Source organism: Trachinotus anak, unplaced genomic scaffold, assembly GCF_046630095.1.
Source record: "Trachinotus anak isolate AG129_WGS33_773 ecotype Australia unplaced genomic scaffold, CSIRO_AGI_Tana_v1 ptg000016l, whole genome shotgun sequence".
Taxonomy (NCBI): Eukaryota; Metazoa; Chordata; class Actinopteri; order Carangiformes; family Carangidae; genus Trachinotus; species Trachinotus anak.
Window position 1 is genome coordinate 11,552,523 of NW_027273867.1, and position 16,415 is coordinate 11,568,937.

The 16,415-nt window shown below is 38.5% G+C and overlaps 1 protein-coding gene across 2 annotated transcripts in view; it reads left to right on the forward strand.

The window, feature by feature from the left end:
• calcr (calcitonin receptor) overlaps positions 1 to 16,103 on the forward strand; it is a 56,692-nt gene extending 40,589 nt beyond the window's left edge. For both annotated transcript variants that reach the window (XM_071500697.1, XM_071500698.1), the window contains 7 exons: positions 825 to 951; positions 6,038 to 6,191; positions 7,079 to 7,139; positions 7,328 to 7,394; positions 7,537 to 7,755; positions 8,368 to 8,409; positions 12,444 to 16,103. In XM_071500697.1, coding sequence (XP_071356798.1) covers positions 825 to 951; positions 6,038 to 6,191; positions 7,079 to 7,139; positions 7,328 to 7,394; positions 7,537 to 7,755; positions 8,368 to 8,409; positions 12,444 to 12,665 — 892 coding nt within the window. In that variant the 3' untranslated portion in view covers positions 12,666 to 16,103. The remainder of the gene's footprint in view (positions 1 to 824; positions 952 to 6,037; positions 6,192 to 7,078; positions 7,140 to 7,327; positions 7,395 to 7,536; positions 7,756 to 8,367; positions 8,410 to 12,443) is intronic.
• The last annotated feature ends 312 nt before the right edge of the window (positions 16,104 to 16,415 follow it).

Consider the following 16,415-nt stretch of genomic DNA (forward strand, 5'->3'; position numbering starts at 1 on the left):
ACATCTCCTTTTAGATTTGAAAAAAAAAAACCCCTTGTATATAAGCATTCAACAGCTCCTGCATCTCATTTTACTGCATTTCTGTTAGCGGTGACCTCTGAAAGAGACAGTGAGAATGTGCAGTTGTATATGTTGTTTTGTCCTGGCCTGAGGAGACTTAGTGCTCTTCCTGTTTTTCATGGGTCTCAGGGGTTTTATGACTCAACAAAGATAAAACTGGCCATGAGCAGTAAAAGAATATAACTTCTTAAACTGCAGAGGACATATTTATAGAAGGCTGTATTCTGTGGAATATATTTGGCGCAATGTTTCATTCAGCCTTAAACACTCTGTGAACTGCAGTCTGTTTAATTGCTGACCTGATTTTAAAACATTATTTAATCATAACCAACAACAAGCTGCTGGATATGAATGACTTGAAACCATTTTGATTCTAATAGTTATTCTCACTTTGACTGGGAAGCATTTCATTGTGCTATTAATTCTAAGTGGCCAGCCAAGGTAATGAGGGAGCAACCCCTGGGATCCATTATGCATTATTTAACAGCACTTGCATGTACAGTACAGCATCCAGAGGCAATCCAGCTTGTTGATCCCAGGGATTTTTTTTAACAGCCACAAATATCATTATGAGATGAAAGATCCCAGTTATTTCACAAAGTGTAGCAACAGCTGACAACCTCATTAAACTATTAGCCTGCCAGTCATGTGAGTTGCTCTGTTGTGGCAGGTTTTAATGTTTCGTTTTTATGTGTCGGAGGAGATTTTATTCCCAACGTGTTATTTTTTTTTGAATTAACCAAAAGGCATCTCCCTTCACACAGGAGTCTGAGCTGCCAAAGGATCACCCTCCACAAGAACCTCTTCTGCTCCTATGTGCTCAACTCTGCCCTCACCATTATCTACCTGGTAGGAGTGGTCAACAATTCTGAGGTGGTCAACAGAAACCCAGTGAGTCTGTCGACACAGCAGTGCTTTGAGCTAAATGCTAACATTAGTCTGCTAAATTGAGACAGTTACAATGCTAACATCCTAATGTTTTGGCTACCTCTGAAATCAGCCTCGCATTCAATCAATCACTACTCCCTGTCCCAACACACTCAATAGTTCACTCACTAGTAAGCAGTAAATTGAGGTTTCAGACATTAACTGATCATCGTGTCGATCATAATGTCGAGCTTTGCATTGTGGGATTGTTAGCAGAAAGGAGTGTATGTGCTATGGACCCTGTGTTTTCTGTGTCCTGTTTACAAATGATTGAGTGCGTACGTTCAGCACTGGGTTAGAAAACATTTCTCCACAATGATATAACAGTTTATATACAGACATTTTCACTATTTGGAACAAAGCAGCCTCCTGGAAAGCCATGAAATTACTGTTTAGAGGTGAAGTTTTATTTGCATTGCATGCAATGCATTTGCATTTTTTTAACCATATACCAGCTAGTAGCAGTGATAAGGCAGTTTGCTGACCAGGTAGAGAAATAACCTGTGTATGTCCAAAAACATCAGCACAGGTTAAACTCAAAACACAACCTTGGCATAAAGAAACTAACCGTAGTTTCTTTATGCCAAGAGCACTGTCACACTCATTCTTGTGATTGTATTTGTAATATCAGTATGTATGAAAATCCTGCATTTTACTCAAGATAAACCAGACGCTGGATGTCTGCCACATGTGCTACTTCAATGCAAAAACTCATATTAGAGATGACTGCAGTGTAAACAGTAAGAGCTTCACTCCTGAAAAACTCAGTCAATTCAGCATTTAATTCAGCATTTAATAAGTGTAAGTGTTTCTCTGGAAAATTATAAACATATTAATTTGAGACATTTTCCATCCAAAACCATTTGTCTGCTCCTCAATCAGCTGTCACAGATTCCCAAACAAAGACTCTACACACAGAGCCTCAGCAATATTCATTAATCAGCCTGAAACACACAGTAACAGTGTGAGCTGTCTTACCTTGAATCTGACTTCTATTCTTTTATTCTTTCCTTCTTGAGATAATGAACATTTTCCACTCATTACTTTTGAGATTTTTGCAGTTTTGGACACAAAAACAACTTTTCATGTTTATCCTCTCACAAGCTCTCTCTGTCCTTGTTGGGTTGTTTTCCACCTCATGGCTTTGCTCAGAAACCCTATTGTGTATTTTGTTATGGCGCCGTATAGAGGACCCATTTTCACACTGAGGATTCAGACACTCAAATAAGATGGTGGAAAGAAAATGTAGGATTGTGTTTTGTGATTTCAGACACACACATAGTGTTTACCATGTTCACCAGCTTAGTTTTGTTTGCATGCTAAAATGTTCTAATTAGCACTCAACACAAAACAACAACAAATCAACATAGCTGCTGTTGATGTGAATATAAAAGGTTTTGCAGCTCATGACCCAAAGAACGGAACAAAATAAAATTTAGACCTGATAATGTCACTAAAGGAAAAGTTATTGTATCACCACAGACATTACAATTCATTAATACATTTTTGCATCCAATATTTGTCAATATTTGTCAAAATGTTTCAGTCTGGACCACAATGGTGGACTGACCGACTAGATCCATATTTTAGCATGGCAAAAAAAAAAAAACATTTAGTGTGTGTGGAATAGGATTAGCGCCGCTGCCTTGAAATGAGATACAAATGCATTCACAATTAATCCAAAACCAAATAAAAATGCAAGGAGAAAAAAAAATTCAATGAAATTTTTTAATTCATTTGATATGCAAAGCGAAGAAATGTAATTCATATATAGTTGCTCTATATTTTAAATATTTAAAAGTTTGTAGAACAGACTCTTAAGTGAATCCTAATTAGCATTATATCTCACTGTGCCATATCTTGGCAGTGTTGCAAAGTCAACAGACAGTTTTTTGCGCTCCTCCACATTCTCCTGTTTTGGAGTCACACTGAATGCCTTATGTGAATTCTTTGAAACCCTGAGGTCTGCTTAGGTAGAGATGATAAATCTGTCTTGTAGGAATGTCTCGCTATCAGGACTGAACATAAATTCATGTGTTACTCTTCAAGAACCACTCCTTTTTGGAAATCAAAATAATGAAAGCCTGTTAACTCGGCGCTTTTCAGCTTCTTAAAAGTTGTCATTGCAGAGTTTTTCCGACTCCATAAAAGGATCATATCTGCTTTGCTTTTATGTAGAGCTGAATAAAATTTTGTGTCAGAATATTACCTGCTAAAAAAAACGTACTAAAAATCAAAATCCTCCGAATATGTATATGTGTTAAAATTTGAACTAAAGGGAAAAAAAGAACTTAACATACAAAAAAAAAAAAAAAAAGGATTGGATTGAAGAAGTTGGCTCACATTGCACACAATCCCTTCAGCCTCAGCCTCCTTTGAGCTGGAGCATCACTGGCCTGACAAACTACTGGAAACATCCAGGAGAGAGTGGAGGTTTGGCTCAGCCTGACTGCTGTCTTTATTCACATCCCATCACTAAATGCATCCAAGAAGCAGGCAAGAATCACAGCCATCATCGTCAACGTGACGAAATATATATATGTATTTGTGCAACGGCCCCCTCTCAAATCTCTCCTTGTCGCCATTTGTCAAAAATGTTTGTGTTGAATCTATTACTTTCTGACAAAGGACTGTCAGGTTGTGCTAACTCGCTGAAATAAAATTGGTCAACATGGCCCTGGTTTTCAAGAGGAAGCCAAAGAACAAATCACAAGCACCATTGATTGGGATTCGCGCGTGTCTGTTGGGAAACATTTTGAAATTCACCGCTGCCAAAGTGAGACTTAAAAGTCTTTTTTCTGCCCTAGTGATTTAGGAATAGTGGATTGCAGCGGAGATTTGCTCTCACAGAGAAAACAAGCTCTTGTTATTCTCTCTGGTGTGGTGATACAGTCTGGTTTGGGCTGCCAGCAATGTGGAGGAGTGAATCCCCAAAGCTTATGTCAAACCAGGGAGGAGGCTGAAAACATGAGAAACATCTACATGATCTATAGCAGCTTGATTTGTAAACCAGAACATTGTCGGTAACTTTAGACAAACCTCGGTCAGCTACAAAGCAAAATAGGTCTGAATTGGTGAAAAGCAAGTGACCTGACTCTCTGTATACTGATACGGATCCATGTCTGGTATAGTGGAGATTCCTCAAGTGGAAATGGAAACGCAGGAAAGAGCGGGAAAGACATGTGGCTAAATGTTTAGAAGGGAATGACTGTTGTGTGTTTTGAGCTAAGAGGACCCCTGAGAGCAGCAGTTAAAAGTGATGCCAGCATATTTGAATTATTCTGTGGTTGCATGTATGCTCTTTTATACAGGACTGCAAACCAAAAACACTATTGTTGAATGTTTGAGAAATATATATATTTATATTAACATAAAGGTTTTGTCTGTTTACATCCTCCATAAAAGAGATCCTCATTGAGATCAAGATTAAATCATGTATTTTGAAGATCACAAACAATTCATTCACTCAAAACAATCATTTCAAAAAAGGCATTCTAATTGCAACAATCACAAACTTTCCTGTATTAGAAATATCAGGAAGTATTCCCCAGCTCCCCAGTTAAGAGTTGGTATAAGTATATCTCAAAGCTAATCTATCTCATCTAGACCTGAGACGACATGGCCTTATAAATAAAATACAGGTTTGCTGATCTGAGTGATAACCATCCAACCTTTTCTTATCTCACAGAGGTGAGCCGGTAGCTATAACGAGCAATAAATTAAGTGGCACTTTGGCAAATGGCATAAGGGTTATGATCATCCAGCAAAGACAGTGTAGTGGATTCTATAGTGCTTTTCTGTTATTAAAGTAGAGGCAGTCTCTGTGTGTTAAAACTTTACTGTCTCAAATAGATTTGATGAGAGCATGGATAAGAGTTTGAATATCAAGTATTCAGTGCTATCATGAAATACATTTTGCCTTTTTGGAGATTAGAACAAACTTTAAATGAATAAAAAGCGTTGGAGGGTCATCAAAAGCAGACATAAAAGATGGTATCGTCAGCATAAACATGGACATCGCAATGCTCACTTATAAAATAAATGTTATTTATGTATAGAGTAAAGAGAAGGGGGGTAACTTGGTTTCAAACCATCAGCAACAACAGACTGAACTCTACCAGGAAGTTATGATTTGAACCAGCTGTGTGCAGAATCATCAAAACCAGTGGAAAGCAATGGAAGCCAAGGAAGTAAAACATGTTGTAATACTATACAACATCAGAACATGTTTTGCAGTGTAATATTGAGCTTTCTGAGTAGTTGCCATAGACTGAAGAGAAACATTCATGTTTTGCAGCAGGAGATGCAGGAGCAGATGAATGACTTGGTGTGATTTGGGTTTACCACCAACTTGATTGTTATTGGAGTCAATTTGGGCAAAGGGGAAGAAAAAGTATCTGAGCTGGGAACATGGGCTTGACTAACTGCTAACTTTTGTGGAAAGGTTTTTGCGACCTCCTGAGTAGACTTCAATGCAGTCAGGCTCATTGGACCCATTGTCTGGCAGTCATTAGAGAAATTATAGCTTATGGAACATCCATAAGTGTCTTGATAATTACAGCATTAATAGACTGTGGTAGGGTAAGATTGGCATAATAATATGTCATCAAAGTCATTACTTTCAAGAAATTATAATAATGACTCAATCAAAGCAACAGAATACATAATGATGTCATGTTGTTGCACTGTGGTGGATGCATGAATACAAAATTGCATTGTAGCCTTCTGTATAAGGTACAAATACGCACTTGCTTTGTTGCACAAAGTGAGATAAACGTAATCAAAGAGCTCTCCAAATACAAAGAGAAATCATCATTTCCATTTCAGCTCCCCCTCAGCTCCAGAGGGGGTAAATGAATAAACATCTTCTCAGTCTGGAAAGTATAATACTGGCTAATGATTTTGTGCCATGAGTGCAGAAATATCCACTTTAGGTCTCCCACTGAGATGATACCAGGAGTGTTATAATTGAATTGTTTTAATAGGTATCATTCAATATAAAAATTCAAAAAGAGACAAGGCAGATAATCTGTTTGGGCTGTCTCTGCAGGTCAGCTGTAAGGTGCTGCACTTCTTCCACATGTACATGCTGGGCTGCAATTATTTCTGGATGCTCTGTGAAGGTATCTACCTCCACACGCTCATCGTGGTGGCTGTGTTTGCTGAGGAGCAGCATCTGCACTGGTACTACCTCCTGGGCTGGGGTGAGTCATCTATGTTTGATTAACACATGATTTCTTGAGTTGTTTTTTTCAGTTGTCTGTATGGCATTACATTCTATTGTGTGTCTTTAAAGATTTATATTTTTGTGTCAACAATGGACTCAATCTCAGCTGGAAAATTCAGCAGGCAATCCAAAAAGATGGGTTCACAATCTAGCAACCTCAATTTAGTCGTAACCACCGAGTCCTTGTGGAGTATGTCAACCTGAACATGCTGACAGCTTTATTGGCCTTCCTGTCGCTCAGTGCTGCTCCTGTCGTGTTTTTCACCTTGTTCAAAACAGGTATGATGGGTGCAGTCTGTCAAACAAGTAGGCGATGGAACTAAATGAATGGTCATTGTTAAAAATGGGAGGATGACCTTGAGACTGTGTGTGTGTGGTGTGTGTGTGTCTGTGTGTGTCTGTGTCTGTGTGTGTGGGGATGGAGCACCGCCAGTTTTTCAGGTCCATCTGTGGTCAATATGCTGCAGGGCCCCAGCTGTGTCTGCAAATGAACTGTACTAGGATTCATGTGTTTATATCCAGCTGAAAAGAGCCCAGATTCTAGTGTTTTTTATTTATGAATTTTCTATGGAGTGGGTTTTAAAATCAACAGGGTTGTTAAGGTAAATTATCCATGTGGTGTTGTTGTTAGGGCTCTAACAATGAAGTAACATTATGAAAGTCTGTAGAAAGTCTGTGTTTCAGCCTTTCCAAGAATTAGTGCAATGATATTTATAATGTAATAATTTATTTGATGAGGAAGTCTGAAACCAACAACACCACTGACCAAGCTAACCACACTTTTTACTGCCGCATAAATGACAAATGAATTTCACTAAATTCACTCAAGACCTCATATGGCTGCCGCCTTTTTTCCTGTCCAAGGCTTTCCACTAGTCCCTGCATCCATCCACGCCGTGGCAAGGAAAAAGTACTTTGACGACAAGTGAGTAATGTTCCAGAAACTTCTGCAAATAAACAGGAGATGTTTACATATGTGCTCGGCTGTGTGTGGCAGACAGCGAGAGTGCGCAGATCCGTACATGTGCATGTTTTTGTACGTACGTGTGTGTGTGTGTGCTTGTGTATTTTGGGAGGCAGACAGCACTGACAGATATGTTTTTCCTTCTGTAGCTGTTGGATGAGTGTGGAAACCCATCTGCTCTATGCAGTTCATGGTCCTATAGTGGCAGCACTTCTTGTAAGTCTGCTAGTTCATCGTTTTCAGTGCAATATAAGACATGATATTATCGGTTTGTAATCTTGGTCTTAGTTCTTAAACACAAAAGAAAAAAATGGCTTATGTTTTTGTTCTTTTCATACTTTTTTTACACTTTCTGCAGGTGAACCTCTTCTTCTTGCTAAATATTATAAGAGTGTTAGTGACCAAGTTGAGAGACACACACCGGGCAGAGTCCAACATGTACATGAAAGCGGTGAGAGCCACCCTGATCCTGGTGCCTCTGCTGGGAATACAGTTTGTCATTTTTCCCTGGAGACCAGAGAACCGGCTGGCTGGAGAGGTCTACGAGTACATCATGCACATACTCATGCACTACCAGGTAGGTGCTGAGCTGACACAAAATGAATCACAATTTCCATTAAAGCATAGGGTGGGAGGCTCGCTTCAATGCATATCATAGGGCAGAAAAGTCCTGCTTCTCTTCTGTGGGTTTGAAGCATTTTGCATTTCTGGCCACACCCAATAATGAAGGGAAAGAAAACTATCTGTAAGTATGTATAAATGTACTTTGAAATGAATGATTCATGTTGATATTTTGACTTTAGACCCAAACCCACAGCATGAATGAAGAAATACACGCAAAAAAAGCAGAAATCCTGAACCCAGCCCAGATTTGTCCAGACCCTTGGGCCCTCTCAGGCTCAAGATTTAGCCATTTGGCATTCTTGCAGGTTTCCACTCATAAAACCTTGTTTTCTTGTTGTGATTGATTGATGTGACTCACTGCTGAATTGCCTTTTAAAAAATCAGTTGGGCACTCCATTATCTTTATTCAACTACCATTTAGGTAGTTGTCCATACAGTTCATTCACTGACCAGAAAAAGATGTGGCTTCACCAGATACTCTCTGGTTTCTGGTCTCTGCTTTTTTATTTTCATTATCTTTGTGAATAAAAATATTTAATTTTGTACATTTTTTCTTTTTTTCAAGGGTTTACTGGTGGCAACAATATTCTGCTTCTTCAATGGAGAGGTAAGCACTGTTCATGTAACTACACAGATTATCATTGTGGCTTCCCTGCAGTGTGCTGCAGCCACACAATGTCACCATGTGCAGTTAAAGGAACACCTTGACATTTTGTGAAGTTTATGCTTATTCGCTCTTCTTTTTTTTTTTTTTTTTAGAGTTAGATGAGATTAGATTGGTAGCACTCTCATGTTAGTAAGCAACTAGCCAAGCTCTGTCTAGCTAGCTAGCCTAGCCTAGCTCTGCTAGTGACCTTCAGAGGTCCTTTGGACAAAGTCAGACAAGCTGCTTCCCATTGTCTCCAGTCTTTTTGGTCTCCTGACTGCAGCTTCATATTAAATGGCCGTATATGAGAGCGGTATCCCAGAACATCAAATTATTGCTTTAAGAGTGTTGTATCCTGTAAAGTAATCTATGCTCGGTAGCATATGCGACAAAATAACACGGTAGTTTTGATAGAGCTGTTGGCCTTTTTGTAAAGGTCAACCTTCACATGTCACTCTGGGAGCTGTACACTCATGGGGCAATAAAACTGCCCATTGCTTATGACATTAAATATCCGACATCAGCCTCCATCAGGCAAAACATTGTCATATTTTGTTTTTCAGGTCAGATCTCTGACATCTTACATCTGTACCTGATAGCACATTAAGAAGTGACCCATGAATGTCAAACTCAGACTCAAAGTAGTTTTTTGGCATCAAATACCTGGGCAAAAAGAGTTGGAACTTCACAGAGATGCTACATCTGTCATTATTCCAGTTGTAACAGGTGATAAAGCATTGTGCTGCTTGTTACCTCAATCTAGTCCTGTGGCGGTAAAAACTGAAGGGTCATGTCAGGTGAAGAGTAAGACATAGTTTATAAATGACTGAGTGGTTTCCAAGCCCAGCTGGAAATTGACTCTCCTTTCAGGTCCTTGTGTCAGCCTTTTTTGAGTCTGTCTGCAGCTGTCTGACTGCAAGCATCCTTAACTTGGTTGAATGAATAAGCTGGGTTTTTATTAAAACTGGGTTTAGTAGTGTTGTGGAGCCCTTTCAGCTCCACAAACTCATTGTGTAACAGAGGCTTTCAAGCTCAAGGTCTCTGCAAAGCAACGCAAAAACAATACATGCTGTTTCATTGAATCGAGCCTTTTTAGCAGGTCATTAGACTCCATGACAGTGTGACAAGCACAGACAGATCAGACAGCTACTTCTGTTCTGGTTAAAACTAATATCCTCTTCTAATATTTCTGGAATTACAGTGAGTGAAAATGAGGCTGTGAAATTATCCGAAGAGACAATGATGTTTCTTTGAGGTGTTTTCTTTGCATGAGGAGAAAACGGGGCAGAGATGCATTAACAGAGAGTGGAGCAGATTTAAATACGCAGCATGAGGTGTCTGGCATGGAGGATCTATTGTGGGGTTGTGTTGGTTTCATTCAGCCTGGAAAATAGGTCAGGTATCAGCTCATACATGAGCAGCCAGAATGCAATAGCATCATCTTAAACAATGTAAACAATGTTCAGAGTATAAACAATGCGTGGAGCATACGTGTAAAGGGCACGCCTGCTTTTCTGGGCGATGCAGGGTCAACAAACACACAAACTGTCACAAGGGAATGAGATGGTTTCTTTGCTTCACCCGCATAATGACCAATTCAGCTCCCTTAATCAGGACACGGGTTTGTGGAGCTGGGTTCAATTCTGTTTTTTGATTTCAAGGCCAAACTGCACAGACCTGCATTGTTTGTTCAATGGCCCCATTGTGGCGTTAGGTCGATGGGACAAACAGCATCCATGCTGTATTTGTGACATCAAGCAAGACGTTCTACATGCAAGCTGCTGTTTTGTCTCATTATAACAATTAGTGTCATGATTTACATCATTAGATCGTTGTGTGTTAATATACCCACAGCAATTACAGTAGTATTAGAGTGTTGCAGAGTAAAATGATTAACATTACACAGCGGGAAGTTTGCAGCGCTAGTTTCTGTTTTTAGGAATTCTGTTCACGCTTTCAGCTCTTGTTCAGCTAATCAGTCAATATGTGGATGCGCTCAGTTTATTAGCTGATCAACAGAAAATGAGTAAGCACTATTTTTTAAAGCTAATTAATCACTCATCAAGGAAAAATGTCAAACATCTACTGTTTCCAGCTTCTCAGATATGAAGATTTGCTGCTTTCCTTCCTTCAATATCACTTTGAATTTAGTATATTTGGGGTTTGGACTGTTGCTTGAACAAAAAGAAGAAGTCACCTCATCCTTTCAGAAATTGTGATGTTTTTTTTGTTTTTCTTTTACTGTATTGGTTACATAATGTAACAAAAACAGGTGGGACACATAGGACATAATGGACAGACATGTAGGTGACAGTTATAGAGATGTACTGTATGTAAAAATGACCAGAATATGATGTGTATGGTATGAGACTGTAGTGTGTATGTGCATGTTTCAAAGTTTACACAGACGGACATTTTTCACCATTTTGTAACATGTTACAGACTGAAAAAAATAACAGCCTATAAATAATTATTTCATTATTATTATTTAATGTGTGGGGACTTTTATTGTTCATTCTGAGGTGTCATGACTTTGGTTAGTGGATGCTCAGCAGGTGGCCAACAGGAAGGGCTTCCATTTGTTCAGCTTTGTTGGCGCTGCACAGTGTAAAATTGGGAACTCTCTGGAGTTCTCCCTGGCGTTTGAGTTTGTTGTTGCCATTCAGCTTACTGAAGTTTACTCAACTCCGGGATGGAGAAGAATCTTACTGTTGTTTTTTTTTTGTTTGTTTGTTTGTTTGTTTTAGTATACACACATTACTGTCAATGCATTTCAGTATATTTTGGTTGGTAGATTTATATGGCAGATCACCAGACGTGCCATTTAACAATTGAATTTTGTATTTTAGGGAGTTCAATGAAATATTTGTATTTATCACCATAAGTGCTGATCACATTAGGGACTAAATACAGGGATTTTGAAGGTTTACCTTAAGCATGATAATGAGCTTTGTGATAGTACAATATGAATTTGTTTTACAGCAGCAGAATAATGATGATTGTGGATAACCCTGCTCTCTTTAACACCAGAAATGGTCCTGACATGTAATTACTGAAGTAGTGGAGGAGTTGTGAAGTATCCTCATCTGTTCATTTGTGCTGAACAGCAAAGACAAAGTCAGGGACACCTCTTTGACTTTGTTATTGATTATTATAGAGTTCTATTTCAGTCAACTATGGTGAAAAGTGGCATGAATGTTCCCTTTAAGCGTAAGCATGGCACCAGTTGCGCAAAATTTCACAAATTTACCCACAAAGAATGGCTGTGGAAATATTTGTATTGATATTGTTTAGATGGCTTTAAGTGTTTATTCAACTGAGGAGAGGACCCCCAGACACTCTGAGGGGATGAAACATGAGGGGAGTACAAATATATAATTACGTGATTGAATCTTTAATATACAGCTAAACAGAGATTACATCTTTCTTCCCTTTAATAATGCACAACTTGGCCAAATTTCAAGACATTTGACTTTTGTGTTTACATTTCCTGACTGACATCTGTTAATGCGATTGAAATCTGAGTGATCCACACATGCTGCAGCAATTATGCTCACATCAGTTAAGATCACCATCCTTGGTTGGATTAATATTGTCATAAGATGGTGTTTACATGGGCGCCATCCTATTCACGTTTCAATGCAACCGCATATTGATTTGCATGTAAATTTGGATGTCTGGTGGAATCATTTTGTGGTCAAAGCAGAACAGAAAAAATTCTGGAAAAATGTCTGAGCAACTATGACATCTAAAAACACAAAGTGCAGACATTTGCATTGAGAATTGGTCTCATTGAGTATGCAAAGACAAAAGAGAAACAGTTGCACAGCTTCACGGCACTGATAAAAGTATCAAAGTATTTTTTTAAGGTGCAGCCAACAGAAAAGTGACTGTTTTGATGACAAGCTTGATTCCTGCCTTCAATTATTACCTACAAAAACTCAAATATTCTCACCATGGTGATGAACTCTCTCTTGTCTGTGTGTGACATCCAGGTGCAGGCAGCTCTAAAGAGACAGTGGATGCAGTACAAGACCCAGTGGGGTCAGAGACGGAAGGACCACTGCTCAATGCGCTCCACGTCCTACACAGCCACCTCCATCTCTGAGGTGCCCACCTTCATGTACCACCACGACTGTAACAGCGAACACTTGAACGGGCGCCACACAGAGGACCCTGAACTGGTGGCACTAAAAGCAGGAGAGGCATACGCGTGAGTCACACTGAGGATGAAGAGTGTAGCGGTGTGGAGCAGCTGAGGAGGAGTGATGGAGATGTAGAGTGAGAGTGAAAAACAAATCCCGCCATATCTCAGTGATTAAATCTCAGAGGCTAATGCTGGTTTGCTCAGCCCAGGACGATAATACGGGTCTGGAAATAAAGAGTTCAATGGGACGGAGATGGTTTAGCTACAAGACTGACACTTCATTTTAACTTTACATTGGTGTTACAGCTGCTTTTTCAGAACTTTGATGTCGAGAACTTGTGGCATGAGACAAGAGCTGCTTTTGACATGTGTCACTTCCTAAAGCTGCTAAACTGTGTGAGCGCGCTCACAGTGACGGAGGCCTGCGCTTGAGTGCAGACAGAAATAACTGTGACTGAAACGATGACTGCCAGGGTGGAGATATTTTCTGTGTGAGATGATGGTGGTTCTGGATGTAACCGGGATGATGGTGATTATGATTGATGATGACGAAGAGGTGAATGACAGTTATGATGGTGTGTTTTTCAAGGTGAAGTAGAATCCTTCCTAACCTCACCTATACCAAAGGGTACTGTATGTTGGTCACAGTTATGAAGGGGTGTACTGTGTCCAGATGAGCACAGATGTGGTACCCTGAAGCAAAGGACACCCACAAACATGCATACATCAACCAACATTACAAACCTGATCATATGTGCCATGATAGAGGTGAAAATTTCAAAAGATCCTCTGTGCTTAAAGCTCTGGAATTGTGTACATAATCTATGTTCACCATGTTTTATTTGAATTTGAAAAGTGTTTTATTTTTGTTTTCTATTGATATTTTATTCTTTACAGTTCCTAAGTATGTGCTAAGTGTTTGTCCTGTGATGCTGCACTCCCAACTGCTTTCTTGTTTTGCAGCTGCTGTATTTGTGCCGATGCCGAACACATCACAGGGCTGAGAAGCAAAAAGAAGTTAAATGCATACACACATACACACACACACACACACACACACACACACAAACAAACAAAATAACACATGAATAAAAAACTTTATTTTGAGGTTGGACAGCCACAAGAGTTGTTTCACTGTGTTACAAGTCAAATATGCTATCAGTTGTGCCAATGACTCTGACAGAGAAGCAGTTTCTCTGCTGCACTGTCTGATTTTATTCTCATCATCCTCTGTCATGCTCATGATGCCTTTATTCTATCTTCTGTTTGCTGAAAATGTGATATTCTGTTTACTCCTTGCATATTTATTCATGAAGTTTGTAGCCTTTTGTATGAATGAGCAATCAGTGCAAAAGAAATGCTCGCTAAAGATGAGGTGATGAGAGGATCACATTCATACTGTATTCACTGATTTCAGTTCCTCTCATCTTGCTCACAATGTTGCCCTGTCAACAAAACGAATGTGTCCTAAACACATTGATATTACTCTCATGTCATTGTTGATTTGTCATAAGATTTTGGAGGATGAAAGTTAAGAATTGCGCATTTAAGTGTGAATACAAACACAAGACCACAATGAATTTGTTTTGTGTCAGTAGCCAACATTTCTAAACCACATATCCAATAACAGACTCAGACATTTATTTTCCTAGAGCGTACAGCCAACAGCCAATAAAGCCTCTAGCTGGCTCAGACTCCAGTGATTTGTTTTTGACCCCTTAACAGAAAATCTGAACTAATTTACATCTTTGTAAAAGACACACAAATAGAACATCTTGAAGGATGAGACTGGTGATATTTTATATTTTATATATATCGCATTGTTATTTTCAACAAATCCCATGAAAAATGTTTTGGTCAAACTCTCAATACTCTCTGTTTGTGATACTCAGCATCAAGCCTGATGGTTCCTACTGAAGACCTACATGTTTAAAAACTGACCAGTTTTTAAAAAGAGGCTCAGTAATTTTCTAAAACAGCTGATGACTTTAGTTTTCAGGAAATGTCACTCAAACAGGAGTAAATATTGCATTTGTTAGGGACTATTTTCAGCCGTGGATGAATACTCATTTGGTGCTATTTACAGAAGGACTGTATATGTGGGACTGACGCAACATAAACCAAAATGCCAATGTAAATTGTTACAAAAATAACATGTCACCAACTACAAGAGTGTCGCCCCATTGATATTTCAATAGTTTATGGACAGAATTTAACTCTATGAATCAGAGGAATATGATTTATAAGGTTTTGCTTGCACAGACATTACTTATTAGAAGGATTAATTCATTTTGGATTTTCATCTTTCCATAGGACAAAAACAAGAATATAGGAAATGACAAGGAATTTTTTTTTTTCTAATAATTTACAAAACCTAATTTGACTATGTGAGATGACATTTTCATTTTCTCTTCAGACTTTCAGTTTATTGACTACATTTTCTGGCTACTTGGGTGCTACTGTGTTATCTGTTGAATTGTGTGGTCACTGTTTGCGTGGTAGTCTTTTTTTTAAGGTTTTCTTGTCATTGTCAACTGGAATAACTGTTTGACGAGGATTTGTATGAGATATTGAGAGTTATAATGAAGTTCAGTTGAAATAAGTATATTCATGGACCTCTGCAGTGAACCTAAGATGAGATTACACATTTAACAGTATAGAATAGAGCTGTGTAGCTCTCATTGCAATGCATAGATTTATTACATTAATATGTAATAAAAATATAAATTATTAATATAATTTAAGATATATTGTGAAGATATGCTTTCTGCAAGATAAACAGGACCATACACAAAAAAAACACATTCAAATATATAAAGGAGGTTTATCTGGGAAGAAATCGGAACACTCACCACTGCGAGCTGATAACATTAAATTAGTCTAATCAGGTCACCAAATCAAATCATATCAATCAAATTATCAACGTCACAGATGCAGCTCTTTACTAGCTGTACTGTAAATCTGCAGTTTATCCAATAACACGTTCAGGATCTGCACACGCTTTAGAACACTTTACAGTCCCGCCCTTAATTTCCACAGAGACTTGGACCTATTGCAATAGTATATTTCAATGATGTTGCTGTTTATAGCCAGGTATAAGGAAGAATGACAATCAATATGAGCGAATGACATCATCGTCTTATGATAACAGAGTAGGTTTTAGTGCTATACATATTCTCATGTGAAATTTTAAAGTATATTATTTATTTTACTATGAGATTCATCTTCCTCTTTGTCTTTAAAATGGTGATTTGCCTTGGACACTGTAAGACATTATCAATCCTTTGGGTTTGGGGAAGGCAGATTCTGTATATTTTGTATGTTCATGCCCATGTAAATACAAGCAGATTCTATGTATATGATAGATTTTTGCACTGTGAAATATTCTGACAGCTATTTTTGTTACGTTTCTGTCATTCATTTTGGCTTGTAACTGTCTCTTTCTCCCTCTCAGCCCAGACCGGCATCATCTCAAAGCTGATAAAAAATCTGCAGTTTGTAAAAGCCAGACTGATTGGTGTTGGTTTTTTTTTTCTTTAACCCATTTAGTTGAAGAATACGTACATAAAAGACTATTTGGTGTTGCTCTTTAATTCCTGAGCAAATATCAATCAGAGGAACAAGCAGCATGTGTTTGTAAAGATGAAAGGATTCAGTTGAAAATGGAACATTTTCAGCTCTTATGATTTGATTATAAAAAGGTACTTTTCTTTCTGTGGTTTTTAGATTATTTAATGAGATGATGACTCTAAAGTAAAATGAACCAGAGGTCTCGTTCTAACCGCGCCAGCAAAAACTTTAAAATATTTCTGTACTATTC